Genomic DNA, 18059 nt, shown 5'->3' with positions numbered 1-18059 from the left:
AAGTCACTAAGAAACATAACATGAGGGTTCTGCACAGCTGTCTAAGAACACCCTCAGTCAGTTCAACTCTGACACGCACGGACAGCCAAGCAAAAGCTCTGTAAGAAATAAAAACTTGAAGTTCAGGGTAAAGTAAAATTTTAGAGCCAAGCCAACCTAACAGCTTATCACCACTGAAAGGGAGGAGAGTCCTGCCACTCTTCTCGCTTGGTACATGGTTGGACTCTTCACTGAGCCAGCTTAATCCAGTCACCAGGCAGCAAATAAACAATTTTCTGCCAGGTCAGTCAGCAGAATCCCTTTTTTAGGATACAGGACATCTTTCACTGCAGAACTGGTGCAAAGCATGACCAGGAGTGGGACTCCCACTTTTGGAAGGAGTAAACTGATTGACTCAAAGAAAAACATCAGCATAGAAATACTACCTCTGATCTGTACACCAGCTGCCATGTTCCAGCATCATTCTGCTTGTAAAACTCCAAAAACGGATCTGATTTACCTAAGAAATCCTGCAAACAAAAACCCAACAGAAGTAATCAGCCTCCTATATTTTACTCAGATGAGAGAAGAGCTGACTAATCAGTACACAGTACTTGAAACAAAGCACAAAGTCCAACAAACTATACATTTGTTTTCTCTTATTTTTCTTTTCTTTTTTAAACTGCTGCACTTTCTAAGTCATCAGAATTTATCAGCTCTGATTCAAAGACCACCTCTTCAGACCATTTTTGTCACTATAATTCAGGTCATTTTGCTGACTGAGCAGTGAGGTCACTAAATCCCTAGGTTGGTCTTTGGCTTAAAATAACATCGAGGCAGCATACCTAAATTTCCACCTTTCCTTCCTTAATAACATTACAGAAAGCTCAGTTCACAGCTACAATAGTCATCGGAGACAGTTATGTAACTGAACTGTATTAATATAAAGAATATTCCAAAACCAAAATAAACCCCCAAATTCTAAACCTGACAGTTGAGTTTCTCGTTTGATATTGTGGTTTTGAACATGAAATTATGTCTCCAGTTTACTTCATTTTAAGTAACGAAACACAGTGAGCCTTTTTTTCATACATGGATTACCTAGCTTAGTTGAATGTCTGCAAAGACAGATATTCCTGGCCAAAAGGCACTACCTGTAAATATCGCAGAAGCACGCAATGTAATTTTAAAAAATCAATACCTTTTTATCCAAGTTTTGGGCTTCAATTTCCAAGTACACAACCCTGGTATCTTTAATCTCCTCTGCTGAAATCTGTGCCACAGAAATTTAGAAAAAAAAAATTAAACCAGAAACACCACAGAATTTTACTTGTACTTTGCCCATGAAAGAAACTATAGTTACAAATATCTATCTTTCCTGTACACACATAGCATTTGAAGATATACTGACAGAAAACCAGAAATGTTACCTTTGTCCCAGACAATGTATGAAAGAATGAGAAACCTTTTTTTCCCCACACAAAAACCTTATTTACCGTAATGGTGCCCTTTCCTGCTGGCTTTCCCTGCTTCAATTCCAGTGTTTGGGTGAACACCGAGCTGGACACAATCTAAGGTTAAAAGACAGATAATATAAATATCAAGTTAGACAAAGAACAAAGAATTACTCTTCAGGAGCAAAATTTTCAAACTCTTCTAAAAGGATTTAAATGCATTTCCAACAGCAACAGCCATCAGAGTTTGTGCTCCTGAATGGTTGAACAATCTGAAAATTATCTTCTCTCTCTACAAAAGAGTACCCACTAACATGTCTCCAAACTTAACTTTAGCCTATTTTTGCTACCTGTGTGACACAAGAGGCATTTTCATCACAAGTAGCCAAACAGCTATGAAAAATCAGAAAAGACTATTTAATTTATCAAGTCCTTCTTTAGTAACATGAACCCCACTTTTCTTCTCCTCCCTAGCTATACAAACCCCTCCTCAGGAAATGAATACAGAATCTCAAATAGCCTTATTTCTCAAATTTACTGCCTGATGATGTCTTTGTGCAAAGGAAACTCCGTTAGAGCTCTCCAAGCACCATGCCTTCCTTACTCCCAGACTGCCTTTAGCGCTACAAGCGCCTCCCAAGTTAAGCAATCAATTGCAAACCATGTATGTTTCTAACCTTCACTTTGTGATTGACACAATTTTTCTATGTTCAACAGTAACACAAACTAACCTGTTCAACAAGATGTTTTCAAATTTGAACATGTCGGAGCCTTTGATAAAGCAGTCTTTCACCCCATTTTTCATAATAAACCCAACGCTTGCTGCTACTTCATAGATCACTTAACACGCCTCTACGCATACCTGCCCCAGCGTACACTCAATCCCTCCAAGGTAGTCATCGTCATTTAAATCAAAGGACTTGTTATCGATATCATACACGGCGAATTTCAGCTTCTGCACTTTCTCAAAGTAGTAGTCCACAACCAGTTTCTTGCAGAATTCAGGGTTTTGGGAGTTCTTGATCCTCTCTGTGCGATCTAGCTGCACAAACATGGAAGCAAAGCCATTGATGATGAGCAAGAAGCATGCTTTCTCCCACACAGCTTTTCATCCACAGTCCCGGCCCTCTGCACTAGTTGAACACAGGCACCAGCCAGCCTATGCACCCCAGACCGTGCTTCGTGGTCAGTGATTAATCAGGCCGCTGCTGCCAGGCTGACCAACGGCTTGCCAAGAAAGGAAATTGCATCCGATAATAAATGTTACCGTAAAGGAAAATCCTGAAAATTAGGGGAAAAAAGGCTGGTGAAACACTGTATTCTGGACTGCATGCTCCGGTGTAAAGCAAAGAGGACAGGCTGCATTGTAACAGGCAAACGAGCGACCCGATGCAACTCCAAGCAAACGTAAGAGCAATTAACAAAACCAATGAACGTAAAACTCCAAACAGAGTTTGAGCATGGGCATGGGGGACTGCTCCTTGAATGCAAATCCAGATTGAAAGTATCGCGCATCCGCTATGGCAAGGGGGAAAACCCGGTATGCTTGCGCCCGGCGACAAAGCAAAGCGGGGGCCGGCAGCCGCCCTTACCTCAGCCCACCGGCCGTCGCCCACCTCCTGGAGCAAGACGCAGAGGGGATCCGACCTGGAGCCCAGGTCCCTGTCGAGGAGGCTCCGGCAGGACACTGACAACTCCACCCTGGACACGCACCCGGCCATCTGCGGGCAGAGCAGAGGGTCAGACCGACCGCCCGGCCCCGCTGCACTCCCCATCAAACCCCAGGGGCCCGCGGGCGGCACGCGCGGCCAGGGGGCGGGGCCGGGCCGCGCCAGGTGCCGCCGCGGCGCGGCCGGGGCTCGTCGGAGCGCGCCGGCCGCCGCCACGGCGAGGAGGAAGCGGCGGCGGCGGCGAGAGCGCGGCCCCGCGGCGCGAGGCCCGGCTCCTTCCTCCCCCGCGGCCGCGCAGCGCCACTGGGCCGCAGCCCGCTCACCAGCCCCTGCAGCAGGGAGGAGCGCGGCCTCCGCACGGCCGGGCACCGAGGGCGGCCCGGCCTGCCCCCGCGCCCCGCCGCCTTTCCCTCTGCCTCTTTTGTTCGTGTATTTCTATCGGGCTCTGCCCGCGGCGGCTCCGGCCCCCTACGGAGGGGCTGCAGGGAGGCATGCGCCCTGGGCGCGGGCTTCTCCCTACGCCCTGCTCGGCCCAGGGGAAACGCATCTTTACAAACTCTCTCGCGTGTTGTCACTTCATGGGGGCAGTTGTTGATTAAACAATCCCTGAAGCTCAAGGTCTGCCTGTGCAGATGCTCTCACAGCCTTTCGGTTCACAGGGAAAGGAAACCTTGCCTAGACAGCGCCTGCAGGCAGCGCAGCAGCTGCCAACCGAAACTGAAGAGGCTGAAATTTGCTCAACGCGGTGGAAGAGTTGCAAAAGCCCCCCCAGCCTGCAAGACTTCGATCCATACATGCTCGGCCACGGGAGCTACAGAGCCCCACTTCTGTGCAGAGGTGCTTTCAGAAAAAACTGTAACATACCACCTTGTCACAAGGTGGTAACTAAATTTTATTACATATCAAACTGCAGACACCTCTGTTCAAGGAACAGCTGTAATTCTCAAAACTGAATTTAGAAGATAAGCCTTCAAGCATCAAAACATTCAAGAGACTGGACAGCTTGAGAGCTCTAACAAGTACTGTAAACATATTTCACAGAGAAGCTCCTTCAGAGTTTGGAAAATAAGGAAATAATTGTTGGTCTTGCCAGTATCTCAGTGTCCACGTGGCTTTCTCATAGTTGCAGGCTATAAATATTTATCTCAGCAAAGAGATGATGTTAACGATGTCACTCAATAGGCTGTTGCATGGCACTCCGATGCTCCACTGGTGCCAGGACAAAACCAGCCCTCAGTAAGAATTAGCAAAGCTTTAGGCAAAGAGGATCATAGTTCAGCTTTCTACTAAGGTTATCATCATCTGCTTCAACACCAGCATTTTCAAAGAGGCTAGTTTGAAGTAGTCTGGTCAACTGTTCAAACTACTAGTTAAAGCCATCCATCTTCCACTTCAGTTGCCTTCAACCCCAAATAAGATTCACAAAGAAACCATTGCCTTTAATAATGTTTCTCCTAAAATCACAAGTCACAGATTTACCTTCTTTACCTAGAAGTACCATTCCACCAGCCCAGCTTACATCGCACACAGTCTCACATCTGCGCAGTCTGCAGTTCTACAGACAACCGTACACGTTTATATGACACCAGTTGTTTGACCACAAGGAAGATCAGGACAGACAGCCTTGGCTCCCCCTGCCACATTTCTCCTCTATTTTCCTCTACTGCAACACAGATTTCTGTACCAACAGGAGACAAAACCAGGAGCCACCTTTCCTCCCCACTAGAGCACCAAGGATCAGGAGTAAAGTTAACCTCAAAGAAACAGCATCCCCAAACAGCAGCACTCCCTTTCTGGGAGGAAACCACAACTACAGGTTCTCAAGCCACATACAGAACAAGTCTGAACATCTTCTGCAGTACAAAGACACCAATAAGGAAAAGTTAAAAGTTTGAGAGTGGAACTGTTAAACCACACAATGACGCCAGGAGGTAAAATGATGCAAGTCCTCAAACCCAACCACCTCCCATCTGCTATCTGAATCTCTTCTCCAGATCAGCAGCAATGAAATTATGAAAATACTCCACTGTTTGAAGGATTTCTCTTTCAGTACACTAATACCCAGAAGGCTGTCTCATCCTACTGTTTTGGATTTAGTAATGGCACAGGATTTCCCTTGAAACACAGCCCAGGTGTTCTGCTGAACCTCTGGGAAGTTACAAACCACAAGGGATCCTTTCCTGCTACATCTTCCTGATCCGTCTGGAGATCGCAGGACACCAGCTGATGCACGTGACAACCAGGACGCAACACAGTCCAGCCAGGCCGATTGTTTGGAGTGGCTGAGGAAGAACTGTTCTTCAAACAGGCAGTACTCCCTCCTCACCAACTCGGGGGATAACGAGAAAGCAGGTTTAACAACTATAGACAGAACCCGTATGGAAAGAAGAAGGATAGTTCCTTAACAGATTCAGATGAAAAATTCATGTTTAATCTGAAAACATCAGTTTGAACCTCAGCCAGCAATTGTTTATATATGTTTCTGCCTACAGACATCCTTGAAGAGCCCACAGAAAGCTTTTCACTTCACAGCTTTCCAAATACACTGTATGGTGTTCTCCAGTTTCAATCCATTCCTTGAATAACAGCAGCAGAAAATCCTGATCATAGACTAGCCTAGGTATCTCAACAGCAAGAGCAGGGAGTAGGTGGTCTGTTAAGACACATCCATTTCAGTCAAGCCTGAAGATCTGCTTAGCCTATAGGTAAGCACCTTCACGCAGTTATACTGCTTGCACAGTTAGTGCGAGAAGCACAAATCTCTTGAAACCTGTCTGCATCTGAAAAGCTTAAAAAGATCAAAAGCTTAATATATTTTCACTCCCAAATACATACATACAAAAAAAATGAATGGGAAAACAAAAAAATAGTGGAGTTCCTCAGCAATTAGGAAAACTAGCCTCAACTCCAGTTACCAGCAACTTTTAAACAGGATTTGATGATGATAAGCATTGGCTCAAATATTCTCTTTTCCTCCCTAAAGCAAGAACTCTGGAATTTACTTTCATTCTTTATAGTAAACTGTATTTTACTATAGGAATTGCATCTCTTCTCCTATAAAAAACTGAATTGTTTATGTGAAATGTTACCAGTTGACTATCATCTCCACCTCTCTCCACAAAGGCTCTGTTCACTTCCTCCAAGAAGAATGACCATCCTGAAAGCTGTGAAAATGGCAGCAATCAGCACTTGTACTTAGAACAACCCCATGCCTAATACAACCTCCCATCCTGTTTCTCTTTAAGCAGAAGCCTGTGGTGCTTTCTCTTTTCTCTTACGCTTCTGTGTTCTGAACTTCCACAGAACCCTGCAACATCTTCTTGATATTTCATCACTTTGAAAGCTGCCCAGCTGGCACGTGCCAGCTTACTCCCAAGGAGCAAGCACTGCACTGTCAGTGCGGTTCTGAACAACACCAACTGAGCAGTAATGCTTCATCATTTACCAGTGCTATATAACAAACACGTGACGAGAGAAAAAGGTTCTAGTGGTTACTGTGCTCAAACAGTGCACAAAGGCTCTAATCCCAGGCTAAGTATATAGTTTGGTGTAACTGAACTGAAAGAACTTGGTTTTATTAGTTTTATTAATAGCCTTCCTCTTTTCCTTGGCATGCTCTCAAAGAACACCAATCTCATTTAGCTTGCAGATTAAACATTTCAAAAACAAATTTCATGTTGTTTCACTGAGTTTTCGTAGAGCATACTTATATTTATATCCATTCATACACACAAAATCAATTTAGCTTTTAGACTTGCAACAATTAATCTTTACTATGACAGAATATTATTTACATTTGTTGCAACACTCACATTCTTCTATTTTCCAACAGTTCCAGAAATTCTAAAATTCATTGATTTCTTATTTTCCCCCCTCACAACCACTCCTGATAACTAATATTGATGTCCATTATTTGACACTTCTGGTTTACAGAAGATAATGTGTATTTCCAAAGCAAAAACAGCAGCTAAAGCAAACTGCTTTCCATAAAGGTATTAAAACACATTCAATTTATAAAGGATTTATTATAGATTGATCCTTAACAGCTTGCAACGACAACAATTCAACAAACAATCTCTTACTTGCCACTGTCCTATTAAGGTACAGCATGGTCTGGAGGTCACAAAACTATTCTAGCACCAGAAATTCAGTTTGCCAAGTAAAAACGAACTCCAAACGTGATAATAAATTCAAACTCTATTTAAAATATGTAAAACAGAGCTACTGGGTGCATCCCAGCATAGCGGGTTCAGAAGAAAAGGCAACATAAGCAAGCCACTGGGTAAGTGCTGTTGTTAAAAACAGCCTGTAAAATCACAACTGATGTTACGTTATACCCCATGATCAACAGTTTATATTGACAATAACCACACACATTTGATCCACACACATTTGATCCAATGCTCTCACAAATCGGCGATTTCACTGTTGAGAGGCATCGCCTGTGAAGTTTCATCTTGAGCCGAATTCTGTACATTCCTTTCTCAAGGGAAGAGTTTCCAACACTCAGTTTCAGATCCATCAGGCACCTATATTTTTTGCCTTTAGTTAGAATTGCACATGATATGCCACCACATTTTCAGGAAAAATAATACATCACCCATGTTATCCCTACAAACTCTAGAGCAAAATACTATCCACGGAAGTCTGTAAGATCCTGAGCACATACTCCAAAGAAGTCTTTCACTGCTCAACCAGATGTCATTCCCAGTTAGTTATTCAAGTAAAACACAGAATGGCTCCAGACTAAGTACACTTTAAGCAGTGCTCAGACAACCAAACTGAGGTCCAGTTTAAAAAGTCAAAATTATTTTTACTATGCATACCACCTCTTCCCCGTAAAGAAGATCATGAACTCCAATAGCTGTGTAATACACATGGAAAGATAAATCCCATATTTCCAACAAAGCTGTTCTACACTGAATTGAAGTACACCAGTAAAGAAGTTAGTCCTAAATAATCAAACTGAGACCAAAAAATGCTACATTCTAGGAAAATCATGTTGGCAATCCATGTTACACATTCAGAAGGGTAAGGAAATACCTGCTACTTTCTGAAGTTCTATATAAGCATTTCAGAATTTCCAACCCTTTTCATGTGTTTCCACAGAAAAATCAACTTTCATACAGAAAAGAACATTCTCCACTGTAACCAAAATCCATAGACAAGTCTAATATTAATTTATAATTATTCTTCTAGTGATTCTGCTTATCCAAAGCCTAAAAGCAAATCAAATATAAGAGAAGAAAGCACTGTCCACCTATGCTTGAAGCAAGCTCCAGAACAAGAGTGCTGAAAGATTTTAACTGTCCCAATTCAGAGCTTTGGAGGGTCTTGCATTTCCCCAAAATGCCACATATGGGTGTTTGAAGCATTAACAAACTCCTCTGTACTTATCCCTCTGCAGTAGGAGGTCCACCATTTAGTCGACTAAGGATCAAGTGTTGGACCGCATAAGGTGAGAATTACCAATTTACAACATTTGTTTTTGTACGCTTCCATACCGCACTAAGCCCGAAAGCCAGAGGCTCCCCTTTCCCTTTAGGCTGGGGAGGATGGGGTGAAGAAGGGGAGCACAGGGCGAGAGGGGCGTTGTGACTCAGATCACCCCAGTATGGCAGCTCACAGAACGCACAGAGTCACCCAGAGGACAAGAAAAATCTAGTAACATCATGGCATCAAACACCACCAGCAGTATTTTTAGTAGTGCCAGGACTGACGTCTTCTGGAGATAAAATGTTAGTGTTATTGCAGAATCCAGTCTTGTGCGTCAGCTTGGTTTCACTGCTCCACGTAAGATGGAATACAAGCAAGGATTCAGCACAAGAAAACCTGCAGTTTGTTCCTAGTTAATCACACTAATAAATTCTCACCAACTACATCACTCCATACAGGATACCCAACAGGCTCTATTTCAGTGTACACCAAGTACTACACATTAATTTAAGACCTTGGTTAACTCAAGCTTGAGGCTTTAATAAGTGTGCTTAGGGACAGCTGATTTCCAGTGAGCTTATTTTGTACTGGGACCATAGCTTCTGCCTTACATTCTGCTTACAAACACAACAGAAATGCCAGCAATCCTGCCAGCAGTATGTACCAACTGCAATTTTTATCATCTTGGCCTTATGCTACCCAGCAACTCAAGAAATACAACCAACACATGTAACAGACCATCTCAGTTAATAAATCCTGCAGTTCCCAACAACCTAACATAGTCCCCTCCTTGTCCATTGCTTCATTTAATCCCACATCTTGCAGTTATCACCCTACTTTCTTCAAAACAGCTTCTCTCTTCTTCTTCCTAAGGCACTACTGAATATGCACGGAAATTATGACGCAGTTCTACTTACTGAGTTGTCCTCACATGAATCCTGAAGCTCCAGTATCACAAGAACTTGGGGTTTTTTTATCTAAAGGCAGCCCATGGGTACAAGCGCTGAGCATGCACTGCGGCTACCCTACCTCTGAGACATTCGCGGAAACTGACTGAGAAGGCAAAGCTCCCATTTGTGATAATAAAAATAACAAGTTTAGGACAGTTAAAAAAAAAAAAAGCTGAAATAAAGCACTAAAAAGACAAATGGGATTGTAATTTCCAGCAGAAAATGCAAATAAGAATTTCAGTCATTTCATCTTCTTTACCGCAGTTTCCCTCCCCCAACAAACAAGAGCCAAGTCCCAACTCTAGGGAAACAACACCTTCTTCTACAAGTTCACCTTTATACTGTTCAATGTTCACCTTTAATTTATGCACCACCAATATCCCCCTTAATCACAACCAAGCTCAAAGAAAGGCCTGTGTGTGCCTTTACTGTATATATATTCTCCACTTTTCTGAGAAATAAGTAAACAGATAGATCAACGTCAATTCTACTTCAAATATTAGTTTGTAATGTATTAAAATTTACAGTGGAGTTCAAATTAACACCCAAACTTAAGCAAAACCTAAGTTACTTCTGCAAGCTCTTCATGCAAAAGAAAATGTGTTTCAAAGTGCTTCAGAGCATTTAGTATCAGAATATCAAAAACCATTTCCTTGAAAAACTAACCTAAATAAGGTTGGGGCTTTGGAGTCAATCATTCATTTGGCTTAAGGTGGAACAGCAACTACAGTCCTAGAAGTGCTCACTGACTTCTCCCACCAAATTAGATTTTTTTTTTTTTAATTCCTTTCATATTCTTTTATTCAGCTGCTTCCCCACCAATCCATGATTCTCCAGTATTTATTTACCGAAATGTAAAGAACAACTTAACTGAAAAACAGACTTAAAAGCTCAACCACCCTGACCTTTGTAACAACCCCAAACATGCCATTTCACATTGCAAACCATGTTTGCCTTTCTCAAGTAAGGCCTCATTCTTTCCCTTGAAACTCCAGCTATTCCCATCTCAGGCACAAACAGCTAAACATTCTGTCCCATGCCTCAGATTAAAACAAGCTGGCTATAGCTTAATCCTCTGCTTCTCAGTCTGAACTCCTTAAACTGAGATTGAAGACTGCACAATATTCCTCCTCTTTGGTTCTTTAACTACACTGCAGCTTCACCTGCAAGTACCTCAACACATCACTTCTTACACACACCCAAAATTTCTGAGGTGACATCTTGGCGTTCATTCTGCCCTTTAGCAGAATGCCCTTTAGCAATCCCTTTAGCAACCTCTACCCTTCCCAAAGGCTGGAAATCTAAACCATCCTGTCTTTACTCTAGAGCCCACATGATTTTACCCACTCCCCCAAACATAGCCATGATATTATGCAGGTGACTTCAAGGCACAAACTCATTAAGGTCCATCTGTCTAGACTAGTACATACAATATGAACAGCATGAGGTCAAAATAAGACTTTAAAAAGAAATGCCAGCAATACATTTTACCAATCTTTGCTGTTTTATCAAACTCACATTATTGAAGAATTTTGGTGACCACATAGTACCAGTAGCCACTTAGTTAATGAAAAGTTTGCCGTATTTCTTGTTTGTATTGCACTGCTGAATGATCACCAAAAAGATTGAGATACCCCAGATTAATTCTTGAGACTATTCTCGGCTGCCCTGGAGTTATTACTGCACAGTCGCAACTCTTGCCTAAAAAATGAGTAAGGACATAAAGCAGAAGCAACCTTTCCAGTTCTCACGCATTACAGAATCATGTGCTCTCTCACATTATATAATTCAGGCTTTCTTCTTTACGGACTTTAATCTTGAATCTACCTCCTCATGAAATACGATCTGGAAAAACAAAAATCCCGTAACATTGCTTCTGCAGTACTCCTAAGAAATTGCTTTAAATTTATTCATTGCAAGTTCTGCCTTTCTTATGCCAACATTGTCTTTCAGTTTTTCTTTCTCCTTTTGAGTATATGCTTCTTAAGAAAGAGATTCACACCCCCATAATACTTTTCTGCCACTTAATTATTACCATCTGTAGTATGAACATCTTTACTTCTCCATCCTAATCTGTTGCAGAATAATGATGCCTCAAAACACAAAAACCTGACATCTAGGAAGTAGCATAAAGGAAAGGATATGGCAAGGGATTTTAAAAGTTTTTTCCCTCCCCCATCCAGACTAACAGAATTATTTAAAGGCCACAAAACACCACACTGGCCTCATGTCTCTTTTTTATTCTCCTCCAGATCCAGCTTCTCCTGCTACTGTACCTTCCCAAAAGCACAAACCCACTAAGATGACTGATTCAAGCTACTCCACTTGTCTCAGCACCAAGTGGGCCAAAATGACCATACACAATCTCCCTGCATTAAGGGAGAAGAGATTCCACAACTGCAAACAGACAGGTATTTCCTCAAGTGCTTCTTCCATGCCTGCTATCCATAGTATATGTACTGCAATACCTTTCAACCTATACCTTAAAAAAGTCTGTTGTCATTAAGTTTGCATTTGCTACAAGGGTGTTCCACACCCTTTAGAAGACATGCCTCTGCAAGTTAAGAACCTGAAAACCCCTATAACCCAATACTGGTAAGCCTTAGATTCTCCCACAGGAGAGCATCTTCATTTTCTCAAAGTCAAATGAATAGTTCCAACAAATTTTTAACAAATACAACCAAATTAAAGCAGAGAGAAGTTCTCCAAGCAAAAACTTCTTTGATGAAAAACGTAGAGTAAATTTAACAGCTGTGAAAGTATGAATTGAACTACATTTACTCTAAGTAAAGAGACTTGGAGTTACCACCATTAGGTGGAACTCGGAAACTGAGGTTACAAATCCCACGTTGGCTGAATAACTGCGACAGGCAGCAGACGGGACAAAACATCAGACAGGCTCAGAACATTAGCAGTTTGTTCATCACAGATTCTTCAGCAACAGGGCTTTTATGTGTACCTAATGCAGTAGCAGAGGGATTTGAAGACCACAAAAGAATAAACCAGAATCTGTTTTCACATTATACATGTAAGTGACCTTAGAGTGTGGGCTGCTCAAAAACATTCAAAACATCACGTTCTTACAACCTTTTCAAGACTAAACAAGACTGAGAGGAAGGTTACATGCTACCACGCTGCAGCTAGTGCAGAACTCGATTACAGGGATTCCTCTCACCTTTCACAATAACAGAATTAAATGATGATACTACAGTCGTATTTAGTCAAGTCACTGCACTGAAAACAGCTGGTATTTCATAGAGATATAACATTATCTGCAGACTCATATTAGGATTTATATTACATTGATTATTGGTTTTGTTTAAACCAAAGCATTTTTTGTTTTGGAAAACTTACTCATTTCTGCTTCATGTTATTTTTACAGGTACAACTAAGGACAAATTTTAACATGAATAGTAGCACATGCCATCCAGCAGAAGGAAAACACTGCACATTCTCCTTTCTGCTCCTGGAGTAATTAGGGTAGCCAAGCACTACCTTCTCATTCAAAGAAATAGCATGACATATTGCCTGCGTTGCAGGGAAGAAATGCCATTTGGATTATCGTCTTAATAAAAATGTGGTGTCAGTCACCCAAAAGGAGGGATGAGTGTGCAGATGACAAAAAAGGCCTTCAAAAAATCCGGGACATTTGTGCAGTACATCATAGTGTTGTGTATGCAATTTTTCAGATATACTTGAAAGGCTTTTCTCTTTTAAGAGATGCATCCAGTTTACTCAAAATGCTTTTATATACTCACAGGGGTTATCACTGACTTCAGTGACAACAACTACAGTTGTCTTTAAAAAGCTTAAGACAGACTTGACCATCAAAACTAATTCTGATTTACAATCTAAGAACACGTAAGACTGTGCAGGGCTCAGGTTTAACCGTTTAACAGCGAACAATTTATATCAATTACATATCTCATACATTATATCATTAACAACCAAATTTAAATTTCAGATTAGTTTAAGAATTTAACTATCTACTCACTGGTTTATTCTGCTCTTTTTCACACGAGCTCAGTGCTGAAGATTCTGAGCCACATTCATTAGATTAGGGCATCACTTGGCTGGTTTTACTAAAGCTAGAGAGTGAAACTCTGGCCTCAACCTTTCAACTTCAGCCCTAATGCCACTTCACAGATGTTAATGCTGATGTGCCTTTAACATGAGGATGAAAACATTCTGCCACTGGCTTACTGGTTACTCAGAGACAAATTAGACAAATATACACCACCACCCTGCATACACACTTACCTCACCTCCTACAAGCATTCAAGTCCACAGATGAGAAGAGCTCTAAGTGCTATAAAAAAACCTCAATTTATTCATGAGACTGGACCTGTAACACAGCAGACTGGCTCTGCAGCAATGCGGGAATCCTAGGCAAGTTAATTAGTAATATTTAACAACTCTGCCTCTCCTCCTTAAAGAGGGGGGTTTCCCTACATTCAGTCAATGAACTGCCAGTGCCTGATTTTACTTTAATTAGCCTCTTTGCTTTCATAGCTGGTTGCATTAGCGTTCCTCAAGAACACGGGATTTATAAATACTGCCCTTTTATTAAAAACATTCGGCTAATAATGAAATGGTATCAGCAACCATAATTTTCACTTTCAAGTTGAGCTTCCGGTTCAAACAAGCAAGGACTTTTCACATTCCATATCCATCCTCCTGTCAAAATAAGCAGCAATGCCTTGGTTATACTGCTGAAAACAACAGTTTCATAAAAAGCTCGTATTATGGAGCACATTCTGGCAAATGCCACCACAGCAAGAAGGTCACTAAGCAAAGAGGTGCTACACAGAGGCTTCAATTCTTGGTAGTTTACATTCTAACTATATTGCTATTTTCTTCCCCAAATCTGCCTTAATTTCCAAGTGACCAGAAAGCAATTCTATGCTTCCTACTGTCACACAGAGCAACACTACATCCACATAGTCACATTTAATGGGAAATGGTTGAAATGAAACTAATTGTTCGAAACTATTAAATAGCTAGCTAGAAGTTCCACCTACCTTCAGATGGTCAGAAGCCAGCAATACCATCCTACTGATTCTTTGGTTAACAAAACTGTAACTACAATAGGAAGATTTCAAAAAGTCACCAGCCCTCCAGAAGCAGTAACCAGTCCAAAAAGCCAGACTATGCCAAGCAAGAGTTTTAGGCAGGATCAATTCCTGTTTTCCCTGTGCAAGCTTTCCAAGTCCTAAAGTTTCCGTTTTAAACTTTACAGGGAAATTGTACTTCTCCAACCATATACTGTAAAGGCAATCCCCACTCCACCCCTTGAAGTTATCACAGCTGTAACCTACTATCAACCAAATGAGGAACTACAGTCTAGTTCACTGGTAAGTCATAACAAAAGACCTCCCAAAAGTTGGGGAAAAACAGTGAAGCTGGTGTGAGAGTAGTAAATACAGAGTTACAAAAGTGATTTTGTGGAAAGTGGACTCACATTAGGAGGAAATATATTCACTGTCTGTGAAAGCTTACTTTAATGTATTTGGGAAGCAACTGGTAAGACCATTTGAACTTAAGGCTGCAGACGTGAGAGCATACAAGAGAAAAACAGCCACAAAGGAGTAAGCTTTGACTCTGCAGAAGCAGTAAAGGAACTCAGGTCAGAATTCCTGGTTGCTTCTCTCCTAAGCTGCCATGCTGTGAATACATATATAAAAACAGAAGAATGATAACACAGGAAGCTGCACAGAAGTGAGCACCAGTGAGTGAAAAGAATCACAGCTACACCATCTGACACCCGCATTCAGTCTGGAGCTATGGAAAAGGAACACTTTTAGGGCTGCTTTTCTTACATACGGTATTTATTTATACCCATCAGTGAAAAGCACCCAAGTCAGGAAGGCAGGAAGCACTCCCTGCATAAACAACACCCAAACATTCCACATAGTCACAAAGCTCCGTGAAAATTACTGACAAAGTCATCTGTATAGAAAATAAGCTACAGTATACCTACCTGATCCTAAGACAGGGAAAGAGTAGCGGAGTTCAGTACACAGCCACAAACCTTAAGTCGAATGCATACTACCAACCAATAGATTTTCATTCTGTGGGAAAGCCAAATCTTTCAACTACAATCACGTTCTCACCACCAAAAACAGGTAAGAGGAGAACCCCTTGAGGTTACTCTTCCTGCAGAAGCATTTAACAGACAGTTTCACTTCCTCTTCCACCAGGAGGAAGTCATTCGCTCCATATACAAACTCTAGCTCGGTTTTCCCAAAACCATGAAAGAACATACAGCCACAGAACAGAAAGGAGCACCAGCAAACCTGCAAAAGGGCAAAGACAAGCAAATGTATTTGGCAACGCTGCTTCCAGGCCCAAGGCACTGTTTCTGAAAAACCTCTTAAAGCAACAGAATTTAGCATCTTTTTGTTTCCAAGACCTGTACAATATCTAAAGAAGCAAACTGACATAGAACTAATTTGTGTATGTCTCTAGACTCAAACTAAATGTTTCCTAATATACCAGTCCAGTTTCAAAACTGCTTCCTTCCAACCAATTATCTTGCCAAACACAGAAACTAGTCTTTTGCTTGCACCAGAGTCTGTATTAAACAGGAATTGCAATCCTTTGATTCAGGGTCTAATCCATATATCTGGATAATCATCCTAAAACAACTGCTCTCAAAGAGTAATCCGTTGTCCAACCAGAGGCTTTAAGTGGTCCATAACATGTAGTTTCAATTTTGCAGATCAGAAGGCCAAGATGGTTCAGAGGCACACACTGCTGAACAACACGCTGAGGACTGACAGCATTTGCTGCGGGAAGCAGCAGCTTTGGAACCACCACAGCAGAAGACTGAGGAGGAACAAAGTAGAGAAACTGAAATTGTTATTTGCAGTTAATGCACCACTGGTGTGCCCACGTAAGTGGAAAAAAAATTTTTTTTTCTAGAGCCTGCAGTCTTTAGTGCACCCAAATACTCTCAGCAAAACAAGCTGCTAATTTCACACAGTATAGGCAACAGCCTGAGCAATTTAGCAGAACTGACCAGCATGTACATTCTTTAGAAGGCAGACCTTCAATGTCAACTGGCACACAACTATAGTCTTCAGTTTTGCATTGATCTTCCTGTCCACTCACAACAAATTCAGAGCACAGACATTCAAGGAAAACATTAAAATGCTATGAAAGGAACACGACTTAGAATAAAAAAAGTATCCTTCAGTTTTCTTTAAACCTACAAGGCCTCAAACCTCTCATAAATCTACATTTAGAATGTGGCAACAATTCATCATTAAAGAAATGGCTTTAATGTTGTCTGTGATATTACAAAATTGACTTGTGTTAAAAACAAAATCCAACTGCAACTGCTTGAAAATCTGGTAACTTTAAAGTCACGCTTTCGTCTAACCATTACAGTTCTTCCATGTAGGTCACAAGTTCATCATTGAATAATTTATTATATTCATACTTTCTCTTGTGAATGGGACAACAAAGATATGTATGTTTAACAGAAATCACATTGTGAATGTAACACTTTACCACTTACTTGTTTTAGAAGTAGTACTTAGACACTAACACTGAAGGAACTGCTAAAACCACCAAATTGGCTAGTTACATAAACACAAATACCTTCTTTCCATAACTTGAAGAAGAAATTGGGACATCAGTGTCACTGACTGCATTGTTCCAACGAGGCTAAGCAGGATATCGGTTCCTGACACTCCAAGCTTCAAGGCCAAAACAACTGCAAATTTGAGCAGTGTCCATTAGCTGATTCTTTCTGTTGCTACCTCGTTAGCAGCCAGCCTTGAAGTGTATATGCAATGGCAGTTACATACCTTCCACATTGGAGACGGGACCTCAGAGGTCCTACCCCTTATTTTCAAGGCTATTCATGAATATAAACATGTGCAAAGTAAGCAATTTTATCAAATCTAGCCATGTAGTCTGTTAATATAAGGGTATCCCTCATAATTTAGCATGACATGCAGTTTAAGGCTGCTTCTAACATGAAAGCAAGTTGTTATAGAAAACTTCTTACATTCACGAGTGACACGTGATAATGAACTTTTCTCTATATGTGCTTTAAAAGATCAACCGTAACTATTTGGGACAGCAGCTGTATTGTTTATAGCACGTACAGAAATTCTAAATACGCTATGACTTCCTGTTTTTACCAAGGGCCTACTCTCAAGGAAGAGGAGATATTTACTAATTTACTACTAATTTATGCTAAAAGATATGGAGCATCAACTGCTTGGCAAGAGCCCCTTCCCCACCCCAAATCCTCCACTTAAGCATTCCATCCATGTCAATGTTCCCAACACCAACGGCTTTTTGTATTGGTTTGCACTTTTTTTTAGAGAAGCATTTAAACATCTTTAGACCATACAAAAAATCAAGAATCAGAAAACAAAAGATTTCCAAAACAAACCTGCACTTTTAGAAAGTCCAAAGGAACAGGCACACAAGCATGTTTTGCAGCATATGCTGTGTCTAACACAAACACTAATAACCCTGTATCCATTACTAAGAGGATCGAGACGTGAAATCAAAAGACAGTAACACAGAACTGTGTAGCTAATTCCAGACAC

General features: G+C 41.2%; 1 protein-coding gene across 11 annotated transcripts in view; it reads right to left on the bottom strand.

Annotated features, from left to right (window-relative positions):
* CPNE1 (copine 1) overlaps positions 1–18059 on the bottom strand; it is a 42967-nt gene that overhangs the window by 12564 nt on the left and 12344 nt on the right. For all 11 annotated transcript variants that reach the window (XR_008235928.1, XM_052791873.1, XM_052791890.1 and 8 more), the window contains 5 exons: positions 3026–3154; positions 2296–2475; positions 1476–1550; positions 1181–1252; positions 426–509 (listed from right to left, as the gene is read on the bottom strand). Coding sequence is in view for 10 of the 11 variants with exons in the window: in XM_052791873.1 (XP_052647833.1) it covers positions 426–509; positions 1181–1252; positions 1476–1550; positions 2296–2475; positions 3026–3154 (540 nt within the window). In the remaining variant the exon portion in view is untranslated. The remainder of the gene's footprint in view (positions 1–425; positions 510–1180; positions 1253–1475; positions 1551–2295; positions 2476–3025; positions 3155–18059) is intronic.

This window comes from Harpia harpyja, chromosome 1 (assembly GCF_026419915.1).
Source record: "Harpia harpyja isolate bHarHar1 chromosome 1, bHarHar1 primary haplotype, whole genome shotgun sequence".
In the NCBI taxonomy this organism is placed as follows: Eukaryota; Metazoa; Chordata; class Aves; order Accipitriformes; family Accipitridae; genus Harpia; species Harpia harpyja.
The sequence above is the reverse complement of the archived record's forward strand: the minus strand, read 5'-3'. Positions and strand labels throughout refer to the sequence as shown.